This window comes from Vollenhovia emeryi, unplaced genomic scaffold, assembly GCF_000949405.1.
Source record: "Vollenhovia emeryi isolate VEMERY1.0 unplaced genomic scaffold, V.emery_V1.0 DF939180.1, whole genome shotgun sequence".
In the NCBI taxonomy this organism is placed as follows: Eukaryota; Metazoa; Arthropoda; class Insecta; order Hymenoptera; family Formicidae; genus Vollenhovia; species Vollenhovia emeryi.
In genome coordinates this window covers 485,483-510,038 of record NW_011967186.1, presented here as the reverse complement: position 1 = coordinate 510,038, position 24,556 = coordinate 485,483, and the positions used below count along the sequence as shown (strand labels likewise).

General features: G+C 41.3%; 6 protein-coding genes and 1 pseudogene across 6 annotated transcripts in view; 2 read left to right on the top strand and 5 right to left on the bottom strand.

Annotated features, from left to right (window-relative positions):
* Positions 1–1,206: 1,206 nt before the first annotated feature.
* Positions 1,207–4,481, bottom strand: LOC105563100 (probable cytochrome P450 6a13). The gene has a single exon (XM_012014410.1). It carries the CDS (start codon positions 4,029–4,031, stop codon positions 2,517–2,519), a length of 1,515 nt encoding a protein of 504 aa, XP_011869800.1. The 5' UTR covers positions 4,032–4,481; the 3' UTR covers positions 1,207–2,516.
* Positions 4,482–5,336: 855 nt separating this feature from the next.
* Positions 5,337–7,594, bottom strand: LOC105563101 (probable cytochrome P450 6a13). The gene has a single exon (XM_012014411.1). It carries the CDS (start codon positions 7,465–7,467, stop codon positions 5,953–5,955), a length of 1,515 nt encoding a protein of 504 aa, XP_011869801.1. The 5' UTR covers positions 7,468–7,594; the 3' UTR covers positions 5,337–5,952.
* A 495-nt stretch (positions 7,595–8,089) lies between these two features.
* On the top strand, positions 8,090–10,610 carry LOC105563103 (cytochrome P450 6a2-like). Its single transcript, XM_012014412.1, has 2 exons — positions 8,090–8,172; positions 8,572–10,610. The coding sequence occupies exon 2, from the start codon at positions 8,711–8,713 to the stop codon at positions 10,217–10,219; it is 1,509 nt and encodes a 502-aa protein (XP_011869802.1). The 5' UTR covers positions 8,090–8,172; positions 8,572–8,710; the 3' UTR covers positions 10,220–10,610.
* A 2,226-nt stretch (positions 10,611–12,836) lies between these two features.
* On the top strand, positions 12,837–15,358 carry LOC105563104 (cytochrome P450 9e2-like). Its single transcript, XM_012014413.1, has 2 exons — positions 12,837–12,920; positions 13,317–15,358. The coding sequence occupies exon 2, from the start codon at positions 13,456–13,458 to the stop codon at positions 14,962–14,964; it is 1,509 nt and encodes a 502-aa protein (XP_011869803.1). The 5' UTR covers positions 12,837–12,920; positions 13,317–13,455; the 3' UTR covers positions 14,965–15,358.
* Positions 15,359–16,570: 1,212 nt separating this feature from the next.
* On the bottom strand, positions 16,571–19,750 carry LOC105563105 (annotated as a pseudogene).
* Positions 19,751–19,775: 25 nt separating this feature from the next.
* LOC105563099 (probable cytochrome P450 6a13) lies at positions 19,776–21,503 on the bottom strand. The gene has a single exon (XM_012014409.1). It carries the CDS (start codon positions 21,377–21,379, stop codon positions 19,871–19,873), a length of 1,509 nt encoding a protein of 502 aa, XP_011869799.1. The 5' UTR covers positions 21,380–21,503; the 3' UTR covers positions 19,776–19,870.
* Positions 21,504–23,062: 1,559 nt separating this feature from the next.
* LOC105563098 (cholesterol desaturase daf-36) overlaps positions 23,063–24,556 on the bottom strand; it is a 9,554-nt gene continuing 8,060 nt past the window's right edge. The window contains exon 8 of the mRNA XM_012014408.1: positions 23,063–23,903. Within this exon, the coding sequence (XP_011869798.1) occupies positions 23,229–23,903 (675 nt within the window). The 3' untranslated portion in view covers positions 23,063–23,228. The remainder of the gene's footprint in view (positions 23,904–24,556) is intronic.

Sequence of the window (24,556 nt, the reverse complement as noted above, 5' to 3'; positions counted from 1 at the left end):
TCCGTTACGTTCCAAATCCACGTGAATTCCGGTGGTGCACATCTCGCCGTTATCATTGTTGTTGAAAATTCATAACAGAAAACGTATTCTGTATTTCACGTTGAAATTTTGGTCAGTTGAAGTTATTAGTTTGTCTGCCTTAATCATAATATTGTATAATCGTTACTTATACACATTTATCTCGCTCGTTATTGATGCCATTCTTGTTTACCCTAACCCACTTGTTCGATCCTTAATATTATTATCTTTATTAATATTTGCTATTTAGATTTTATTACGAGACCATTACATTTCCAGATTGCTTTATTATTGTTGACAATGCGACGGCAGGGCGATCAATCAAATCGATTCCAATTGGGCAATTAATAATGTTTACGCTTATATTTCTTTCCTGGCATACGCGAAAATGTACTTCTACGACTTTGCTCGATGTTGTAAATACGATTCTCGCAAGCACGGTAAAAAGTATGTTCCAAAAATAGGTGTAAACTCGAAATGAAAGTCTAAGTTTCGTAAACGTGAAAGTGTACAACTCGTCGAACTTATCGTTCTTGAAATTAATTCGTAGTGCATGGAAAAGATATATTTAAAGTCACTTATTGTTACGAGTAGAAGCGAACGAAAATTATTCGCCAGATGAATCCCGGTAGACGAAAACATTTTTACTCCATTTGCATTGGTAAATTTGCTCCGACGAGATTACCGATTGTCAATTAGTCTTCTTGCAGTTAAATTCTATGACAAATATTTAATCGTCAGAAACACTTGGCCAGCCATAATCCCACCATATGACGCATGTATAATCGTTATTGTTATCTGATCCTTGTTATGTGTCCTTGGTTATTGTTATCTATGCGAAATTGCATTGTTGTGTTATGTAAGTTACCGTTGTTACCTCTAAAACCCGCACCGAGAAGTTGCCCGCTATTAATACCCGTGTTTCCCAGTTTTTGTTCTCAAAGGATTTGTCGTAGAAGCTGTTTTGTTACTGTTACATTGGCACCAAAAGCAAGCATAATTCGCTCTCTCCCCCCCCCCTCTTCCCCTTCTCCGTTCTTTCTCTTTCTTTCCATCATCGAATTAAGACAAAAGAATCTATGATCTTAATCGGCGAAATACAAATCGATCGTCCGCTTAAGGAGAATGATGAAGATTTAATGTCATACACGATACACGATATGTTCATTAAGCTTTGGCATCATCTCAGTGAAAAAAGAAATTGTATTTCGAATTCTTAATTTTACTTCAACTTGTAAACCGTCTAAGAATTATCGTCTGCGAGATTGATTATATTTTGGTTTCACCGTATAGTGCCTTCTTTGATAGACTTTAATGTACGTATGCGTTAATGTACTCTATCATTGTAAAATAACGTAATGAGACCTTAGTTTTAGTACAGCTAAGAATATATATTCTCGTGAGAGATATATGCTAAGGCGCTGCTATACGATGTATGTACATAGTACATGTAAGTACATTCCATGAATAAATTTCTTATGTAACACATAAAACGCATTTTCCATTATCCCTGGAAATATTATCCACCTTCTTGCAAACTAGAAAAATCATGTAAATAGTTATTTACTGCAGTTATTACATCGCACGATTTAATTCTAACTGACGACTTATTATGTAACAAACTCGTATCCAGAGCAGGCATTATATTTAAAACTAGATGATTTCTGTAGCGCATTATGACTATAAATGATGTATCCTCTCTAAATTATACATTCTTATCTAATGCGCACGTAATTGATTTCTGCGCAAAACACTTTTTTATTAAATTTGCATTATGTATAATTTAACTGTAGCCGTTTTAATATCGCAACATCAGCTGCGTTTAACATTGAAAATCAGAGGCGCCGGAGTGTGCTCACTCTTGCGTTACAGATAGAGAGCGAGCAAGAGAGGAAACTGAGATAGAAAAGGAAGACGACCATTCCGACGCCTACTTCAAATGCTGAATGCAGCTATTGAGTCATGATTGATAACTTGATCGCGGAATTGTGCGCAATAAGTGTTACGCCTGTACAATAATCTCTGGCTTCAAAACGTTACTATTTTTACTACAACAATATCTCATCTAGACATGCGGTGGAAAATAACGTAAACCACATTAATTAAGTTTTTTCGTTACTGACTGTATAATGTAAAATAAAATAATGTTCACCGCACAAATTAGATCTCATTTCTTTAGTTAACAGAAGAAACCAAAATGTTTATGATTCTGTGAACAAATTAAATATTCTCTACGTTATTATATTAAGTTTAATGTTTTTTAAATATTTGTTACTTTTTTATTAAATCTTAAAGTATGACTTGAAACCATAAAAAATATTATTTAAAAAATTACTCTTATAGAAATTAAGACAACAGTTACAAAATTATAATTGTAAAGAAACTAATCAAAGCAAAGAAAAATCTGCTGAAAAAGCTAAACAAGAGTTACAAAATTATAATTGTAAAGAGACTAATCAAAGCAAAGAAAAATCTGCTGAAAAAACTGAGCAAATATCTCATCCTTGAATCGGCCGAATAATGCCCCAAATACCGCCCTCCACAGCAGTCAGGAAGGCGGTACCCGTTATCTTTAATGGTAATTGCATCTTCGGGGACAGCTCTATGGTGTACTTCTTCAGGAACGTGACCAAGCCTGCTTTCATCTGCAACAGAGCCATTCTCATTCCCACGCACTGTCGCGGTCCATCGCCGAAAGGAAGAAAGGCAAATCTCTCGAGGCTCTGTTTTCTCTCCGGGCCAAATCTGTCTGGATCGAACACTTTAGGATCCTTCCAGTACCGAGGATCGTGCTGCAAGCCGTAGATAGGTATCAGAATGGGCGTTCCACGTTCCACGCGACAAACCAGTCCATCGGACCCTCGCAATTCGGTGTCTTCCGTGCAAACCTTGTTCAGGAGTCCCACCGTGGGTAAGATCCTCTGCGATTCACTTATTACCTGATCCATGTACGTCATCTCCCTCAAAGCTTCATAAGTGAGTTTACCGTTGTATTTGTTAAGCACAGATATCACCTCCTCACGTAATTTCTCCTGCACTTCTGGCTTATTGGCCAAGTTGAAGGCGACGTAGCTTAAAGTGGTGCTGGAGGTCTCGTAGCCGTCGAGGAAAAAAGACACCGCGTGGGACGTGAGGACTTCCAGGTCAAGCTTTTCACCCTCTGCTCGTTCCAGATCGACCATCAACTGAAGGAAGTCGTTTCTAGGTGTACTCTCCTTTCTCCTTTCCTCAATAACATTCGCAATTATTTCTCTGAAAAAACGATCGGCCTTCTTTGGTAGCAGCCTCACTTTGAAGACGTCTGCTAACGGTGGTACAAACAATACCAGCGATGAAATGAAGTTGTTCCAAGCGGTTGGCTCGAGGAAGGAATTGCCTATCGCGTAGAACGACTCTTTCGCTCTCTCGTCGTTGAAACACAATCCGTCCACGCCAAAGCCAATGCCACTTACCACTTGCGCGGTGAATTTGGCGAACAACTCCTTTAGCTCGAATTCTACTTTTCCGCTTTTGCCCAGCTTTTTATTCACGTACTCCTCTAACGTCTCGCACACTTGCTTGACACTTTCGAACAGGATTTTCAATCGCATACTGGAGAACGCGTACGTCAAGCGTTTTCTTGCAGCCATCCACTTGTCACCGTACATGCAGAAGGGATTGTTCGCAAAAAGTGGGTCCAACTTGGGATTGATCTTGATAGCATTATCGTGAAAGCTTCCAAAACTCGTCTGTAGCACCGTCTTCACCAGCTCCGGCTCGCGAACCATCAATACGGGCGTCTGGAAGCTATAGACTCCCACCATACTGTGATCCTGATTTTCATTATAAATCTTGCGATAGCATTCGGATATAGTGGTCTTCATGGTAACGACGTCCCAGAGGTGACCAACGCCCGGCAATGCGCCATCCGCGTAAGGTACTCCACGTTTTTGCCAGAATTTATAATTTTTTGTTAGATAAACATAGATAACTATCAGGAATACGAGGGTCAAGAGCAATAGACTGATGATCATCTTCGCTCTTGAAGAGGATTGAACGACGCTGAATGAATCAAGGAGCTTCCGTCGAACGACTATTTTCAATTGCGACTGCCTCTCGCAATAGTAACTTTGAGAATGACGGCATCAGTCTATGCTCACGCTGAAGTAGCACGATGCATGTATAATGCGAACTTGGTATTACATAATGACTATCATGTAATTTGTAACGTTACGTACGTTACTACGCGTGTCGAAATTATCACTTGTCATCGTAAAGATCTAAAACGATCCATTAAATACGTTTAGTTATTTTTAGAGTGATACTAATAAAGTCAACTTGACCATGATACCGAGACTATTATATTGCTATTAACTATCTGATTACATTAACATTGAACATTTATCCGAATGTATTAACAGAAATTTTTTCAATTCTTAAGAATAGTCACATTAAGAGATATTTTGACGAATTAAGCAACATAGCTCCTTGATTCATTCAGCGTCGTTCAGTCCTCTTCAAGAGCGAAGATGATCATCAGTTTATTGCTCTTGACCCTCGTATTCCTGATAGTTATCTATGTCTATCTAACAAAAAATTATAAATACTGGCAAAAACGTGGAATACCTTGCGCGGATGGCGTAATGCCGGGCGTTGGTCACCTCTGGAACGTTGTTACCATGAATATGAATAAAAACGTTAACAGTTTTCTTTATAGAATTTGATATCTTTTACGATGTAGTTTTAAAGTCTAAGGTAAACGCATATACATACTATTGCAGAAACAGAATGGTTTATGTTAATTACCCAGATGATAAAAAATAGATGTACTCGATGAACGTAGTGTCGATTTTCCGGTAAAAAAGAAAAATTACAACATGAACGATTTGTACTTTGCCTGTGGTAACGATTGAAGTTAAATTTCGTCCGCGGAGTAATACAATTCGAACGAAGGCGTTCAAGGTACACGTCGTAAAGAAAGAAGACGGCTTTATATTCGATGAAAGAGAATTGGTCAAATACAACACACACACAAACGTATTATGCTGCTTTTGAATGCTTCTCGTATGTTGCTTATCTGAACGTTATTGTTTCTGTTATTTATGTTTGTGTCGAATTTTATGCTTTTGGTCACCCGATGCAACCCTCGTTCCCAAAATTTTTCCGTTGTTCACGTTGAATTTCTGTTTGGCAAGTTGTTGCTGTTAACAAGTTATCGGATGTTACGCCTCGTTTAACACCTGTTTAATCCCTGTTACTTTATTGCTTTCATTATAATATATATTTATAGTCACTTATTATTATGAATAGACGCGAACGAAAATTATTCTCCAGATCAATTCCGGTAGATAAAAATATTTTTATTTTATTTACATTGGTAAATTTGCTCCGACGTGATTACCGATTGTCAATTAGTCTTCTTGCAGTTAAATTTACAAATATTTCATCGTCAGAAACATTTGGCCAGCCATAATCCCACCATATGACGCATGTATAATCGTTATTCTTATCTGACCTTGTTATGTATCCTTGGTTATTGTTATCTATGCTAAATTGCATTGTTCCTATTATTTTTACTACAACAATATCTAATCTAGACATGCGGTGGAAAATAACGTAAACCACATTAATTCAGCTTTTTCGTTACTGAATGTATAATGTTAAACAAAAAATGTTTACAGTAAAAATTAAATCTCATATCTTTAGCTAAAAGAAGAAACCGAAATGTTTATGATTCTATGAATATATAAAATATTTTTTACGTTATAGTAAATTTAATGTTTTGTTAATACTTGTTACCTTTTTATTACATCACAAAGTATCACTTAAAAACCATGAAAAAATATTTAAAAAATTAATCTTACAGAAATTAAAACAACAGTTACAAAAGTCTATATAATTGTAAAGAAAGTAATAAAAGGGAAAAAAATCTGTTTAAAAAACTGAACAAATATCTCATCCTTGAATCGGCCGGACGATGGCCCAAAGACCGCCCTCCGCAGCAGTCACGAAGGTGTTACCCGTTATCTTTAATGGTAATTGCGTCTTCGGGGAGAGCTCTAAGGAGTAGTTCTTCAGGAACGTGGCCAAGCATGCTTTTATCTGCAACAGAGCCATTCTCATTCCCACGCACTGTCGCGGTCCATCGCCGAAAGGAAGAAAGGCAAATCTCTCGAGGCTCTGTTTTCTCTCCGGGCTAAATCTGTCAGGATCGAACACTTTAGGATCCTCCCAGTACCGAGGATCGTGGTGCAAGCCGTAGATAGGTATCAGAATGGGCGTTCCACGTTCCACGCGACAAACCAGTCCATCGGACCCTCGCAATTCGGTCTCTTCCGTGCAAACCTTGTTCAGGAATCCCACCGTGGGTAATATCCTCTGCGACTCACTTATTACCTGATCCATGTACGTCATCTCCCTCAAAGCTTCATAAGTGAGTTTACCGTTGTATTTGTTAAGCACAGATATCGCCTCCTTACGTAATTTTTCCTGCACTTCTGGATTAATGGCCAAGTTGAAGGCGACGTAGCTTAAAACGGAGCTGGAGGTCTCGTAGCCGTCGATGAAAAACGACACCGTGTGGGCCGTGAGGACTTCCAGGTCAAACTTCTCACCCTCTGCTCGTTCCAGATCGACCATCAACTGGAGGAAGTCGTTTCTAGGTATACTCTCCTTTCTTCTTTGCTCGATAACATCCACAATTATCGCTCTAAAAAAACGGTCGGCCTTCTTTGGTACCATCCCCACTTGGAAGATGTCTGCTAACGGTGGTACAAGAAATACTAGCAAGAAAATGAAGTTGTTCCAAGCGGTTGGCTGGAGGAAGGAATTGCCTATCGCGTAGAACGACTCTTTCGCTCTCTCGTCGTTGAAGCACAATCCGTCCACGCCAAAGCCAGTGCCACTTACCACTTGCGCGGTGAATTTGGCGAACAACTCCTTTAGCTCGAATTCTACTTTCCCGCTTTTGCCCAGCTTTTTATTCACGTACTGCTCTAACGTCTCGCACACTTGCTTGACACTTTCGAGCAGGATTTTCAATCGCATACTGGAGAACGCGTACGTCAAGCGTTTTCTTGCAGCCATCCACTTGTCACCGTAGATGAAGAAGGGATTGTTCGCCAAAAGTGGGTCCAACTTGGGATTGATCTTGATAGCATTATCGTGAAAGCTTCCAAAACTCGTCTGCAGCACCGTCTTCACCAGCTCCGGCTCGCGAACCATCAATACGGGCGTCGTGAAGTTGTAGAATCCCACCATACTGTGATCCCGATTTTCATTGTAAATCTTGCGACAGCATTCGGATACAGTTTTCTTCATGGTAACGACGTCCCAGAGGTGACCAACGCCCGGCAATGCGCCATCCGCGCAAGGTACTCCACGTTTTTGCCAGTATTTAGAATTTTTTGTTAGACAGACATAGAGAACTATCAGGAATATGAGGGTCAAGAGCAATAGACTGATGATCATCTTCGCTCTTGAAGAGGACTGAACGACGCTGAATGAATCAAGAAACTTCCGTAGAACGACTATTTTTAATTGCGACTGCTTCTCTCAATAGTAACTGCGAGACTGATCAGTCTATGGTCACGCTGTTTAATGTAGTATGCATGTATAATGCAATCTTGATGTTATATAATGTCGATTATGTAACGTGTAATGTTACGTACGTTATATCGCGTGTAGATATTATCGCTTGTCATTGTAAAGATCTAAAATAATCCATTGAATACGTTTAATTATTTTTAGAGTACTAATAATAAAGTGAACTTGACCTTAATACCGAGACTATTACATTGACATTGACTATCCCCGTATATTGACATTGAGGCGATTCTTATTCACCACCCAGTAGTAAAAGCTAGAACATTTGACTAAGTAGCACAATTGCGGCCTATTATTCAATAAGAAAACGACCCATATACCCATGTTCCGTCACACTGCGTACGTTTAGTTTCAGCCACATAACGCTTGTTGATTAAATTTACGGAAATCTAGTCTCTTTTATCGCATATGCAACTATAAACAAGTCTATCAGTATTACACAGTAATTACAAATAATGATAAGAGAGTATAACAGCTTGTTTTTCATACGATGAAGTCAGTGTAAGATAATTCTGTTCGACTTCAATGCGGCTCTCTTGGCACTGTGATTATTATTCCGATAGCGAACTTGTAAGTTGTAATAAACTATGACACTTAAGCGAGCAAACAAGCGATAATTTAAAAGCTCAACTTTTTCCAAAATATTCCCTCTGTCTCAATTTTATCATCACGATTTTATTTCTTTTTGTACTACTTGTGTAATATTGTCGTAATATTTTTTAAATAGTATTTATATTTAATAAGTCTTTTGTGATATTTTTATTGTTGCATTTTTAATGCAACATGAAAATAATTCAACGTTTTCTTAATATATTTAATGTACATCTCCTTATATTGTTTCCGCGTGATAATTGCGACAATCAAGAGAATCTAATCACAATGGCGAGAAAATGTCCTCTGATATCGCTTAATAACATTCACTTGACGACACTGGAAATCGCCAATGCAAATTTTATTACTGTTTTGCAGCCATGATGTACCAGTTAATCAGCGCTATCAAAGTACACTCGCTTTAGCGATTCCACTACATCACAGTCGTGGCTGATATGTGATCAAGGCTACATCAATTTATCTGGCCAAGTTTCGCCTGTCGGCCGGGAGAAGCGATATGGCCGTCGTGCTGGTGTCTCTGATTCTCGGGGCGCTTATAGTCCTTTACTTTTATCTAACCCGTAATCACAACTACTGGCAAAAACATGGAGTTCCATGTGTGGATGGAGCGCTTCCGGGATTCGGTCACATGCTGCCGGTGGTCTCCATGTGGACGAACCTCGCCGATTTCTGCGACAACATCTATAAGAAGAACAAGGGCCGCAGCATGGTCGGGATCTACCAGTTCACGTCGCCGTCGTTGATGGTCTTCGAGCCTGAGTTAGTGAAAACAGTGTTGCAGACAAATTTCTCAAGTTTTGCCGAGAACACCATGAAGTTTGACCCCGAAATGGATCCGCTCGTATCATTGAATCCCTTCAATCTTTCCGGCGAGAAGTGGCAGACAAGCAGAAAGCGCTTGACCTATGCATTTTCCAGTATGCGACTGAAGACCCTGCTTGTAAACGTCAATAAGGTGTGCGATACATTCGAGAATTTTATCAATGAAAAACTGGGCGACCACGAGAAAGCGGAGTTCGAGCTCAAGTCGTTATTGTCAAGATACTCCGCGCAAGTGGTGGCCGCTGCTGGCTTCGGCGTGGACGGTTACTGCTTCGACGACGCGAAGAAGGATATTTCTTTTCGAAAGATCGGACAGAGCATCTTGGAGCCGACAATGCGGAACAAAATTGTGTTCATGCTGCTGTTCTTCATCCCGTCGTTGAATAAAATCTTCAAAATGAGTTTCATCCCGAAGCACGTCGACTATTTCTTCAGGACGCTGATCGCCGACCTTATAGAACAAAGGAGAAAGGACAGCATACCGAGGAACGACTTTCTCCACTTGATGGCCGAGCTGGAGCGGGCGGAGAAGGATACGTTCGACGTCGAAACCCTCACGGGACAGGCGTTGTCGTTCGTCCTCGATGGCTACGAGACCTCCAGCACTGTTATGAGCTTCATCGCCTTCCACTTGGCCACTTACCCGGAAATACAGAAGAAATTGCGCGAAGAAGTGATGTCCGTGACCAATAGATACAACGGTGAAATCACTTACGAGGGTCTGCGGGAGATGACGTATATGGACCAGGTTTTCAACGAGACGATGAGGTTGATTCCCGCGCAAATGCTCATGAAGAAGAGGTGCACGGAAGAGATCGAGCTGAGAGGATCCGACGGAGTTGTCTGTCGCATGCGACCCGGAATGGAGGTCCTGATACCGAGTCCGTCTTTGCACAACGATCCCGAATACTGGGAGAATCCCAAGGAGTACGATCCTGAAAGATTCGGCCCGGAGAGGAAGCAGAACATCAAGAAGTTCACCTACATCCCCTTCGGCGAGGGCCCGCGTATCTGCGTGGGCATGAGAATGGCGCAGCTGCAGATCAAAGCAGGTCTGGCTATAATTCTGAAGAGATACAGCATGGAGGTATCACCGAGGACGCAATTACCTTTGAAGATGATACCTGGAGCGCTTCTGCCATCACCAAAAGGCGGTCTGTGGGTCTATTTTAAGCATCTTTAGGTGCGAATATCTTCTTTCAGCGTCGCGATGATGTTTTTATATTCGGAGAGAAAAAAATCTCCATCTTTACAAAATAGATTTCGCTTCAAATTTAACACGCTTTAATTGCTGCTTTTATTTATACAAAAATGAAAAAGATACTTGAGATTTCATGATATATTTTATCTTATGCAAATACTATATATTTTACATTATATTATAATTCAGCAAGAAAATGTGTAAGAATTTTACTATGATTTTGTCACTTTAAACAGAAATTAAAAAGATTAGAATGTTTGGAATATATCATTTTTTATACATACTTTTTTTACATGGAATAATGCGATTATGATCTTTAAAAGTTTGTGATTATTACTGTTGTTTTATATATTAGAATAAAAAATTAAAATACTTGAAATCTTGCAAATCTCCTTTTTAAGACATTTTGTTATACGAATTTGTGACACTGCCAATTGTAAATTACTTTGTACAAAAATTTATGGTGTCCTTATACATGTGTATGCATTTTAGAACACAGCATATTCCAAGGGTTAAGAAAAATATTCAGAATCACGCGTGCCAGTGTAAAACTCGCAGTATTGTGTAAACATATATTATATAAATCTTTCAAAATAGCCACAAATGTACGTACACCTTTACGCGTGCGCGCCAACAGCCATGATATCTCTAAACCGAGCGTTTGCCTTTATTTACGCAGTGGAGGTCGAGGTTCGCGTAAAAGAGGACAAGCTCCGCTTTTGTCCTTCTCTACGTGAACCTCTACCCCCACTGCTAAATGCTCGGTCCAGATGTATTACGTCTATGTGCGCGCCATTGCGCTCCGAGCGCAACTTTCCAGTGGGCAGCACTTCTTAAATAAAAACTGCACAAATAGGCGGTTAATAAATACACTACGTACCTCGCGGATCTAGTCATCGCCCAATGCCATTCGGACCTCCTTTATCTCCATCTCCTCCTCCTGCCCTCGCATTCTATCCATCCTCGCGCCTCCACTCGTGACTAGGCTAGCTACGATTCCGTGCGACCAGAACATAATGATCAGTGTGACAATTTAGACGTGCCCGAACGTGACGCGTGCTTCGTTACGGCCGGAAGGTTACCTGAGAAAAATACGATCGTATGGAAGCGTTGAACCGCTCGACGAAAGCTGCAGGAGCGGGGGCGTCAGAGCAGCGTGCGAAGCTTGCGCGACAGAAGGACGCTATGGACGCGCAGCCAACTTCACGTTCATCTCCCGCGAGTCACAACGTGAGTCAATGCAATGGCTGATGAATATTATTTTATGCAAGTCATGATACTATACGGGCGATACGTCTCGAATGAATTCATGCATAAATCCTGCGAGGCGCAGGTGCCGTTGATGAATTATAAATAAAGTGTATATCCCCAAATATCATTTAATTGTATGTTACGAGTTTCCGACTTCCATTTGATCAAGCGCCGATTCGTCACTTCCGGAAACGGCGACCAATTTAAATTCACACCGCGAGATATTAATTTCATTGTCGGCGAAAAACTAAGAGACCTAAATGTTAACGATTTTTCGAATACGCGAAATACGTTCTAGTGAATTTAATGATTCTTCAGCGTCTTTTTAGTACAATCTTATGTTAAAGTATATCATTTCAAATTAATTGAAACATATTATTAAAAACATAAATTTTCCAAAAATTAACCGAATAGTTACAAAAATCTATATAATTAACAAAAATCAGTCAAAGCGAAAAAAAATCTGCTGGAGAAGAAACAAATATCTCTGATTAAATCGGCCGGACGATGCCCCAAAGGCCGCCATCGGCGGCGCTCACAAAGGTCGAATTCGTCAGCTTCAATGGTAATCGCGTCTTCGGCGACAGCTCTAAGGCACGGCCGGATTAAAGGGGGGGCCAAGGGGGCTATAGCCCCGGGCCTCACTTATTAGGGGGCCTCACCCGAGAGAGCACTATTCAAGAATACTTTTTAAACGCTAATGCAAGATCTTCATGTATAGCATGTATTTTTATAAAAGCTTTATGAAAAAAAGAAAATTGTTTTCTACACCTTTTGTACAAAGAGGGGTGTACAAAATTTGTCCCCTCCCCCCCCGCTTTTTCAATAAAGGGCCCCCACGGAGCCAATAGCCCTGGGCCTCAAAAACGTTAATCCGGCCTTGCTCTAAGGTGTACTTCTTCAGGAACGTGGCCAAGCATGCTTTCATCTGCAACTGCGCCATTCTCATTCCCACGCACTGCCGCGGTCCTTCGCCGAAAGGAAGGCAAATCTCTGGACGCTCCGTCTTCTTTCCGGGGCAAATCTGTCGGGATCGAACACTTCAGGATCCTCCCAGTACCGAGGATCGCCGTGCAAGCCGCAGATGGGTATTAGGATCTGCATTCCACGTTCCACGCGACAAACGACTCCATCGGACCCTCGCAATTCGGTCTCGTCCGTGCAAACCTTATTCAGGAATTCCACCGTAGGTACGATCCTCTGCGATTCGCTCAATACCTGATCCATGTACGTCATCTCTCTCAAACCTTCGTAATTGAGTTTATCGCATATGTGACTCTAAACAAGTCTATCAGTACTATATAGCAATTACAAATAATGATAAGAGAATATAACAGCTTGTTTTTCATTCGATGAAGTCAGGGTAAGATAAATCTGTTCGACTTCAATGCGGCTTTCTTGGCACTGTGATTATTATTCCGATAGCGAACTTGTAAGTTGTAATAAACTATGACACTTAAGCGAGCAAACAAGCGATAATTTAAAAGCTCAACTTTTTCCAAAATAATCCCTCTGTCTCAATTTTCATCACGATGTTATTTCTTTTTGTACTACTTGTGTAATATTGTTCTAATATTTTTTAAATAGTATTTATATTTAATAAATTTTTTGTGATATTTTTATTGTTACATTTTGAATGCAACATGAAAATAATTCAACGTTTCTTAATATATTTAATGTATATCTCCTTCTATTATTTCCGCGTGATAATTGCGACAATCAATTGAATCTAACCACAATGGCGAGAAAATGTCCTCTGATATCGCTTAATAACATTCACTTGACGACACTGGAAATCGCCAATGCAAATTTTATTACTGTTTTGCAGCCATGATGTACCAGTTAATCAGCGCTATCAAAGTACACTCGCTTTAGCGATTCCACTACATCACAGTCGTGGCTGATACGTGGTCAAGGCTACATCAATTTATCTGGCCAAGTTACGCCTGTCGGCCGAGAGAAGCGATATGGCCGTCGTGCTGGTGTCTCTGATTCTCGGGGCGCTTATAGCCCTTTACTTTTATCTAACGCGTAATCACAACTACTGGCAAAAACATGGAGTTCCATGTGTGGATGGAGCCCTTCCGGGATTCGGTCACATGCTGCCGGTGGTCTCCATGTGGACGAACCTCGCCGATTTCTGCGACAACATCTATAAAAAGAACAAGGGCCGCAGCATGGTCGGGATCTACGAGTTCACGTCGCCGTCGTTGATGGTCTTCGAGCCTGAGTTAGTGAAAACAGTGTTGCAGACACATTTCTCAAGTTTTGCCGAGAACACCATCGAGATTGACCCCGAAGTGGATCCGCTCGTATCATTGAATCCCTTCAATCTTTCCGGCGAGAAGTGGCAGACAAGCAGAAAGCGCTTGACCTATGCATTTTCCAGTATGCGACTGAAGACCCTGCTTGTAAACGTCAATAAGGTGTGCGATACTTTCGAGAATTTTATCAATGAAAAACTGGGCGACCACGAGAAAGCGGAGTTCGAGCTCAAGTCGTTATTGTCAAGATACTCCGCGCAAGTGGTGGCCGCTGCTGGCTTCGGCGTGGACGGTTACTGCTTCGACGACGCGAAGAAGGATATTTCTTTTCGAAAGATCGGACAGAGCATCATGGAGCCGACAATGCGGAACAAAATTGTGTTCATGCTGCTGTTCTTCATCCCGTCGTTGAATAAAATCCTCAAAATGAGTTTCATCCCGAAGCACGTCGACTATTTCTTCAGGACTCTGATCGCCGACCTCATAGAACAAAGGAGAAAGGACGGCATACCGAGGAACGACTTTCTCCACTTGATGGCCGAGCTGGAGCGGGCGGAGAAGGATACGTTCGACGTCGAAACCCTCACGGGACAGGCGTTGTCGTTCGTCGTCGACGGCTACGAGACCTCCAGCACTGTTATGAGCTTCATCGCCTTCCAATTGGCCACTTACCCGGAAATACAGAAGAAATTGCGCGAAGAAGTGATGTCCGTGATCAATAGATACAACGGTGAAATCACTTACGAGGGTCTGCGGGAGATGACGTATATGGACCAGGTTTTCAACGAGACGATGAGGTTGATTCCCGCGCAAGTGCTCATGAAGAAGAGGTGCACGGAAGAGATCGAGCTGAGAGGATCCGACGGAGTTGTCTGTCGCATGCGACCCGGAATGGAGGTCCTGATACCGAGTCCGTCTTTGCACAACGATCCCGAATACTGGGAGAATCCCAAGGAGTACGATCCTGAAAGATTCAGCCCGGAGAGGAAGCAGAACATCAAGAAGTTCACCTTCATCCCTTTCGGCGAGGGCCCGCGTATCTGCGTGGGCATGAGAATGGCGCAGCTGCAGATCAAAGCAGGTCTGGCTATAATTCTGAAGAGATACAGCATGGAGGTATCACCGAGGACGCAATTACCTTTGAAGATGATACCTGGAGCGCTTCTGCCATCACCAAAAGGCGGTCTGTGGGTCTATTTTAAGCATCTTTAGGTGCGAATATCTTCTTTCAGCGTCGCGATAATGTTTTTATATTCGGAGAGAAAAAATCTCCATCTTTACAAAATAGATTTCGCTTCAAATTTAACACGCTTTAATTGCTGCTTTTATTTATACAAAAATGAAAAAGATACTTGAGATTTCATAATATATTTTATCTTATGCAAATACTATATATTTTATTTTATATTATAATTCAGCAAGAAAATGTCTAACAATTTTACTATGTTTTTGTCTCTTTAAACAGAAATTAAAAAGATTAGAATGTTTGGAATATATCATTTTTGTACATACTTTTTTACATAAAATAATGCGATTATGATCTTTAAAAGTTTGTGATTATTACTGTTGTTTTATATGTTAGAATAAAAAATTAAAATACTTGAAATCTTGCAAATCTCCTTTTTAAGACATTTTGTTATACGAATTTGTGACAATAGAATCTATAAATTTTAATTTTTTTTAAATATCCACGATAAATCAAGTTTAGATCACTGCCAATTGTAAATTACTTTGTACAAAAATTTATGGTGTCCTTACATGTGTGTGCATTTTAGAACACAGCATATTCCAAGGGTTAAAAAAATATTCAGAATCACGCGTGCCAGTGTAAAACTCGCGGTATTGTGTAACCATATATTATATAAATCTTTCAAAATAGCCACAAATGTACGTACACATTTACGCGTGCGCGCCAACAGCCGTGATATCTCTAGACCGAGCGTTTGCCTTTATTTGCGTAGTGGAGGTCGAGGTTCGCGTAGAAGAGGACGAGCTCCGCTTTTGTCCTTTTCTACGTGAACCTCTACCCCCACTGCTAAATGCTCGGTCCAGATGTATTACGTCTATGTGCGCGTCATTGCGCTCCGAGCGCAACTTTCCAGTGGGCAGCACTTCTTAAATAAAAACTGCACAAATAGGCGGCTAATAAATACACTACGTACCTCGCGGATCTCGTCATCGCCCAATGCCATTCGGACCTCCTTCATCTCCATCTCCTCCTCCTGCTCTCGCATTCTATCCTTCCTCGCGTTTCCACTCGTGACTAGGCTAGCTACAATTTCGTGCGACCAGAACATATATAATGATCAGTGTGACAATGTAGACGTGCCCGAACGTGACGCGTGCTTCGTTACGGCCGGAAGGTTACCTGAGAAAAATACGATCGTACGTTGAACCGCTCGACGAAAGCTGCAGGAGTCTCGCAGGGGCGTCAGAGCAGCGTGCGAAGCTTGCGCGACAGAAGGACGCTATGGACGCGCAGCCAACTTCACGTTCATCTCCCGCGAGTCGCAATGTGAGTCAATGCAATGGCTGATGAATATTATTTTATGCAAGTCATGATACTATACGAGCGATACGTCTCGAATGAATTCGTGCATAAATCCTGCGAGGCGCAGGTGCCGTTGATGAATTATAAATAAACTGCACAAATATCATTTAATTGTATGTTACGAGTTTCCGACTTCCATTTGATCAAGCGCCGATTCGTCACTTCCGGGAACGGCGACCAATTTAAATTCACACCGCGAGATATTAATTTCATTGTCAGTGAAAAACTAAGAGACCTAAATGTTAACGATTTTTCGAATACACGAAATACGTTCTAGTGAATTTAATGATTCTTCAGCGTCTTTTTAGTACAATCTTATGTTAAAGTATCATTTTAAATTAATTGAAACATATTATTAAAAACATAAATTTTCCAAAAATTAATCGTATGGTTACAAAAATGTATATAATTAACAAAAATCATTCAAAGCTAAAAAGAATCTGCTGGAGAATAAACAAATATCTCTGATTAAATCGGCCGGACGATGCCCCAAAGGCCGCCCTCCGCGGCGCTCATGAAGGTCGAATTCGTCAGTTTCAATGGTAATCGCATTTTCGGCGACAGCTCTAAGGTGTACTTCTTCAGGAACGTGGCCAAGCATGCTTTCATCTGCAACTGCGCCATTCTCATTCCCACGCACTGTCGCGGTCCTTCGCCGAAAGGAAGGAAGGCAAATCTCTGGACGCTCCGTCTTCTTTCCGGGGCAAATCTGTCGGGATCGAACACTTCAGGATCCTCCCAGTACCGAGAATCGCCGTGCAAGCCGCAGATGGGTATCAGGATCTGCATTCCACGTTCCACGCGACAAACCACTCCATCGGACCCCCGCAACTCGGTCTCGTCCGTGCAAACCTTATCCAGGAATCCTACCGTAGGTACGATCCTCTGCGATTCGCTCAATACCTGATCCATGTACGTCATCTCCCTCAAACCTTCGTAAGTGAGTTTACCGTCGTACTTTTTAAGCACAGACGTCACCTCCTCGCGTAATTTCTCCTGCGCCTTTGGATTAGCGGCCAAGTTGAAGGCGATGAAGCTTAAAACGGTGCTGGCGGTGTCGTGGCCGTCGATGAAAAACGACACCGCGTGGGACGTGAGGACTTCTAGGTCGAATTTATCACCTTCTTTACGCTCCAGATCCACCATCAACTGAAGAAAATCATTCCTAGGTGTATTCTCCTTTCTTCTGTGCTCAATAATATTCGCAATTGTTTCTCTGAAAAACTGGTCGGCCTTCTTCGGTAAGATTCTTAATTTGAAGATGTTTGCTAACGGCGGAATAAGAAATACGAGCGTCAAAACAAGGCTCTTCCAAGCGGTTGGCTCGAGGAAGGATTTGCCTATTGCGTAAAACGACTCTTTCTCCCTCTTATCGTCGAAGCACATGCCGTCCACGCCAAAGCCAGCGGCACTCACCACCTGCGCGGTGAATCTGGCGAACAAGTCCTTTAGCTCCAGCTCTACTTTCCCGGCTTTGCTCAGCTTCTTATCCAGGTAGCCCTCGAGCTCCTCGCACACTTGCTTGACACTTTCGAGCAGGATTTTCAATCGCATACTGGAGAACGCGTAAGTCAAACGCTTTCTCCCGGTCATCCACTTCTCACCGTAGCAGAAGAAGGGATTGTTCGCCAGAATAGGGTCCAACTCGGGATTGATCTTAACGCCATTCTCGTGGAAGCTTGTAAAATTCGTCTGCATCACTGTCTTCACCAGCTCCGGCTCGAGAACCATCAATGTCGGCGACGTGAAGATGTAGAATCCCACCATACTGTGATGCCGATTGTTGTTGTAGATCCTGTGACAGCAGTCGAAGACGGAGGTCTTCAAGGTGAAGACATCCCAGAAGTGGCCGACGCCCGGCAATGCGCCATCCGCGCAAGGTATTCCACGGTACCTCCAATATCTATAATTTTTTGTCAGATAGATATAGAGAGCTATCAGGGCTATGAGAATCAAGAGCACCAGATTGACGAACATCTCTGCTCTTGAGGAGAACTGAACTTCACTGAACCATCTAAGGAGCTTCTGTCGAACGACCGTTTTCAATCGCGACTGCTCCTCCCAGTAGTAACTTGGAGAGTATAGCGTCAATCAAAGCGCACGCTGGCTGGTGATTCTAGGGTATGGCACGCAGATAATTCGAACTTGCAATTATATAAAGGTGGTTATGCAACTTGTAATGTTATGTGCGTACGTCGCGTGTCGAACACACCGCTCGTCATCGTAAAGATCCAAAGTAATCTCCATTGAATAGCCCTCCCGGTAAAAACTTTGTCATGCATGAACATACATAAATGTATAGTATGATTTAGAATTAGACATCAAATATGTCCATACATATTTTTATACTGTATATTTCTGTACAATTCTATACAATTGTACGCAGTTCTATATAATTTTATAGATTTATACATGCTTCTATATGAAACATTTGTAAAAGGGAAAAGTTTCACATTTTTAATTATATGTAACTTTGTACAATTGTACACATTTAAGCTGTTGCTGCTTGCTGCTTATGAAACCTTACCTTAAGTACTTATTAGAATAGTTTTTGGCGCCCCTCTGACACCGGCGCGCGCCCGGGCCCTAGGCATCCTTAGCCTCTTTCAAATAATATGTTTTTCGACGCTGGTCTATCTCCAGCTGTTAAAATTGTCCATGTGTCAAAGACGCGCCGAAGAACATTACGCTTTAATATAACAACGAAGTCCCTTTATTCGTGCTCGGCTGGTTTCACTTTTTCATAGAGCGCATGGTGGGTCCATTTATACTATACGTCCTTGGTAAGACCGTTGTTAGAGTAGAATTGAGAGTACCAACGACGGCCCTCGTGCACCAGGATCGGTTACCGCTACTTCTTGTAGTTCGAGGCCATGATGTCACGCTGGAAGATGATGCGAGAAGAATACGATCGCACGAAGCGTCGATTCGCTCGAAACTACGCAAAAAACTGGGCGCCTAAAACAGCGCGTCCTTGCGGGCGCGTTAAAGCGTGTCAATTTTGCGCGACAGAAATAGCTCGGTGATCGCACAGTCAATTTCACATTAATCTCACGCGAGTCACAATATAATGGCTGGTTAAGATAAATACTATTATGCAAATCACGATTTGATATTGTACGAACGATACGTCTCGGATAACTCTCGCATAAATTCTGCGAAGTGCAGGTGTCATTGATGAATTATAAATAAACTATGTATCGCAATGTATTATTTAATTATATGTCACGACCTTTCGATTTCCGTTTGATCCAGTCGATTCGTCGATTCGTCAATTCCGGAAACGGCGAACAATTAAAATTCAAAACGTGAAATTTATTTCACGAAATGTTCACAATTCTTCGAGTAAATGAAATATTCTCTACGTTCTACTATAGTAAATTTAATGTTTTTTTCAATATTTTAGTACACATCTTATGTTAAAATATCGTTTTAAATAAGTCGAAAAATATTATTAAAAACATTAATTTTACAAAAATTAACAAAATAGTTACAAAAATCTATATAATTGTAAAAATAGTAAATGAAAGCGGAAAAAAGATCTGCGGGAAAAACAAATATCGCTGGTTAAATAGGCCGGACGATGCCCCAAAGACCGCCCTCCGCGGCGGCCAGGAAGGTCGAAGCAGTCATCTTTAATGGTAATTGCATCCTCGGGGAAAGCTCTAAGGTGTACTTCTTCAGGAACGTGGCCAAGCATGCTTTTATCTGTAACTGCGCCATTCTCATCCCCACGCACAGTCGCGGTCCTTCGCCGAAAGGAAGATAGGCAAATCTCTCGAGGCTCTGTTTCCTTTCCGGGGCAAATCTGTCGGGATCGAACACTTTAGGATCTTCCCAGTATCGAGAGTCGTCGTGTAAGCCGCAGGTGGGTATCAGGATGTGCATTCCACGTTCCACGCGACAAATGAGTCCATCGGACCCTCGCAATTCGGTCTCGTCCGTGCAAACCTTATTCAGGAATCCCAGCGTGGGTACGATCCTCTGCGATTCGCTCAATACCTGATCCATGTACGTCATCTCCCTCAAACCTTCATAAGTGATTTTACCGTCGTGTTTGTTAAGCACCGACATCACCTCCTCGCGTAGCTTCTCCTGCACTTTTGGATTCGCGGCCAAGTTAAAGCCGATGAAGCTTAAAACGGTGCTGGAAGTTTCGTAGCCGTCGATGAAAAACGACACCGCGTGGGACGTGAGGACCTCCAGGTCAAATGTGTCACCCTCTGACCGTTCCAGATCCACCATCAACTGGAGAAAGTCGTTTCTAGGTGTACTCTCCTTTCTCCTTTGTTCAATAACATTCGCAATTATTTCTTTGAAAAAACGATCGGCCTTCTTTGGTAAGAATCTCAATTTTAAGATGTTTGCTAACGACGGAATAAAAAATACGAGCGTGAAAACAATGTTGTTCCAAGCGGTTGGCGCGAGGAAGGATTTGCCTATTGCGTAGAACGACTCTTTCTCCCTCTTATCGTCGAAGCACATTCCGTCCACGCCAAAGCCAGCGGAACTTACCACCTGCGCGGTGAACCTGGCGAACAAGTCCTTTAGCTCCAGCTCTACTTTCCCGGTTTTGCTCAGCTTCTTATTCAGGTAGCCCTCGAACTCCTCGCACACTCGCTTGACACTTTCGAGCAGGATTTTCAATCGCATACTAGAGAACGCGTAAGTCAAACGCTTTCTCCCGGTCATCCACTTCTCACCGTAGCAGAAGAAGGGATTGTTCGCCAGAAGAGGGTCCAGCTCGGGATTGATCTTGAGGCCATTCTCGTGGAAGCTTGTAAAATTCGTCTGGAGCACCGTCTTCACCAGCTCTGGCTCGAGAACCATCAATGTCGGCGACATGAAGTTGTAGACTCCCACCATGCTGCGATCCTGATTTTTCTTGTAGATCTTGTGACAGCAGTCGGAGAAGGAGGTCCTTAAGATGAAGGCATCCCAGAAGTGACCAACGCCCGGCAATGCGCCATCCGCGGAAGGTATTCCACGATACTGCCAATATCTATAATTTTTTGTCAGATAGATATAGAAAGCTATCAGGGCTATGAGAATCAAGAGCACCAGATTGACAAACATCTCTGCTCTTGAGGAGAACTGAACGGCACTGAACGATCAAAGGAGCTGTCGAACGACCGTTGTCAATTGCGACTGCTCCTCTCAGTAGCAACTTCGAGAGTGATAGCGTCAACCAACGCGCGCGCTGGCTGGTGATAATGGGGTACGATACGTAGATAATTCGAACTTGCTATTACATAACGTTGGTTATGCAATTTGTAACGTTATATGTTTGTCACATTTCGAGAATACTTTACACTTATCGCTACACTTACACTCATCGTAAAAATCATCTCCATTGAATAGCTAATTAATTTTACATTACTAATAAAGTCAATTTGACATTGATACCTTTTTTTTTTAGATTATTATGTTAACATTGAGACAATTCTTAAGTGCCTATATTAAAAGTTAGAATAAATAATTATAAAGCGTCAATTCTTCCAACTTTCTGGCTAGTTAACTAAGTTAAATTATTCTTCTAATTTTAACTAATTTGAGAGAATAAGGAAGACATACATTTGATTCAACTATTTGTTAATTTACCAAGAGGTTGGGTCAACCGGCCCTGAGTAGTGGCAATTGCTGTCTATTATTCGATATAAAACGGTCCATGCCATATTTTGTTAAACAGCGTACATACGTTTAGTTTCAATCACATGACGTTTGTTTAATAATTCTGGTGTCTCTTATCGCATATATATATATATATATATATATACGCGACTATCAGTTTATCTCTCAGCATATAGTTACAGCTAATGGCAATAGAATATAGCACTTGTTTGTTTATTGAATGATGAAGTCAATGTAAAGTTCAATCTATTCGATAATAAACTCAAGTGATGCTTGCTTGACGCCACGATTATTATTCCGATAGCAAAGTTGCAAGTTGTAATAAAATATATATGTATGGCGCTTGAGCGAACAAACAAGCAATAATTTAAACCCAAAATAATTCCTTTATCTCAATTTCATTGTTAGAATATTTTTGTCTCATCTCTAATGCAATAAACACAATATACTCGATGTCGTATTTTAATCAAACGTTATATTAATTTTTAGCTCTACTTATCTTTTCCTTTTACACAAATTGCTTGTGCAACGATTGCCTTGATTTATGGACAAATCACGTCAATAGAAGAAATTAATTAATTGTTAATTCGTCGCGAGATGTACAGTCATCTTTTTTTCACATTTGTCATTATTAAAAAAAATATTTAACGTGAAATAAATCTATGTTGAACAATTATCTAAAATATTTATATAGATATTATCTAACGTCTCGATGAAGAAGTTATTGCGTTATGTGCAGAGATAAGCTGAAAGTTTTACATTTTTCATCGTAAAATAGTTTATTTGTGGAACTAACAGAAGCGCATGAAAGATAATAATATCGTTAAGTATGTCAATTGAAATTTGTACGCAGCGAGAGAGAATTTTCATAATTTAACTTTTCTAAATTTTAAATATGTATATCTTAAGAATCAGTCTCTTAAACATTACTATTTCATCTTAAATAAGAAGAAAATATATAGCAACGATTAGAGTCCGAGAAAAGCTCGTCATTTATATCATTGTCATCTGTCGTAAAACTTTGTATAATATGCACATTGCAGGTAAGTCCAACGTATAAAGCGATAGTAAAAAATTATTATTATTATATCAATTATAATAACATAAATGTATCGATGTCCTAATAAAAATTTTATCTTGTCTTAGATTAACAACTATTTATGTTAGAATTAACATATCTCGAGAATGCGTTTCTTTAAGAATAACCATTATATGTAACTTATCTATTTTTATAATAAAAATACTAGAAATTTTACAGAAAGTATATAAGTTACCTGTTAAAGGGAAGGTATCGCTACCACTGGAGGTCCTTCACGGCCGTTTGATAGGTGGGACTGTTGTCAGAGTAGAATTGCGAGTACCAACGACGGTACGCGAGAATGGCACGATCCTCGCGCACCAGGATCGGTTGCCGTTCGTATTTCTTGTAGTTCCAGACCATGATGTCGCGCTGGAACATGACGCACTCGCCCAGGAAGACCAGATTTGCGTACGGCGCCAGCAGGGGCGGCGAGAAGATCTGATGTGTCACCCGTTGCAGCAGCGGCTCGATCGGCGTTACTGTCTGCAGGATGCACATAGGCCCGAGCGACGTGTTGAGCAGCAACTCGACGTAGCTAGGGCCGATCTGCTCGACCTGCACGTCGAGCTCCATCACGCTGAAACGCTCCAGCAGGATCAGCTTGTGGCACATGTCCAGGCCGGCCCTGTGCTTCTCCCTTCTACCGAAGCCGTTGTGCGCGACCGCGTGGTGGATCGACGCCCCGTTCAATTTAAGACTCATCTCCGCTACTTCTGTATCCGCGTTTGCGTCCTCGTTCGCCTCGCTGTCGTACGAGCAGTGCGCCTGCCATCCCCTGTTAGTGATCCACACGTGCCGAGCCAGCCAGGACAGGTTGCCGTTGAGGAACATAGCCGGACCGTGCACCGCGTTGAGATGCGCGGGATCAGCCCCGTTCTCGGCAATATCCTGATGCACAGATCAATATACATATATTAAATTTACTGTTCATGGTGAAAGAAATTATCGAGAGTAGGAAGGATAAAAGAATGGGAAGGTGAAGTAGAAGAGGTAAAATAATTATCTCTTTTTTCTCTCAATATTTTTGTCTCCAGTCCGTGACCCAACAGTGTGACTCTAAATAATACTCTCGAGTGAATATTAATAATTAACTTAATTCGTCAACGTTTTGTTTTACGAACTATAACTGCTTTGTAACATTGAGACCTCACTACAGAATATTCTCCCTGAGTTGCTTGTCGCTGATTTCTTTAGATCTAATGAAAATAGAATTGAAAAACACAACCAAGACCTTAAACTCAAACTAATCAGAAAGTTTGACACAATTAGTCTGAAGAATAGAAAGAGTTTAGATGCCTTCCTTAACGCTGACAGATCAAAATGGATTATAAATATCGGCGACAAGCAAATTCCGGTTGAAATAAAGAACTTCTTGAGTCTAGGCGAAGGTTTCGGCCTGCCAATCAGTCAAACTCAAAAAAGAGATCGTGAGTGCTCGACTCTTGAAATAATTAAAAGTTTCGAAGTTAATTGCTACAAAATACCAGATGAGATGATCGAGTCCACTCGATCGTCGTTGGCAAGCTCATTACACACTTTTC

Coding starts and splice junctions, on each gene's coding strand:
- LOC105563100 (XM_012014410.1), bottom strand. CDS start 4,031: ATGATCATCAGTCTATTGCTCTTGACCCTCGTATTCCTGATAGTTATC.
- LOC105563101 (XM_012014411.1), bottom strand. CDS start 7,467: ATGATCATCAGTCTATTGCTCTTGACCCTCATATTCCTGATAGTTCTC.
- LOC105563103 (XM_012014412.1), top strand. CDS start 8,711: ATGGCCGTCGTGCTGGTGTCTCTGATTCTCGGGGCGCTTATAGTCCTT.
- LOC105563104 (XM_012014413.1), top strand. CDS start 13,456: ATGGCCGTCGTGCTGGTGTCTCTGATTCTCGGGGCGCTTATAGCCCTT.
- LOC105563099 (XM_012014409.1), bottom strand. CDS start 21,379: ATGTTTGTCAATCTGGTGCTCTTGATTCTCATAGCCCTGATAGCTTTC.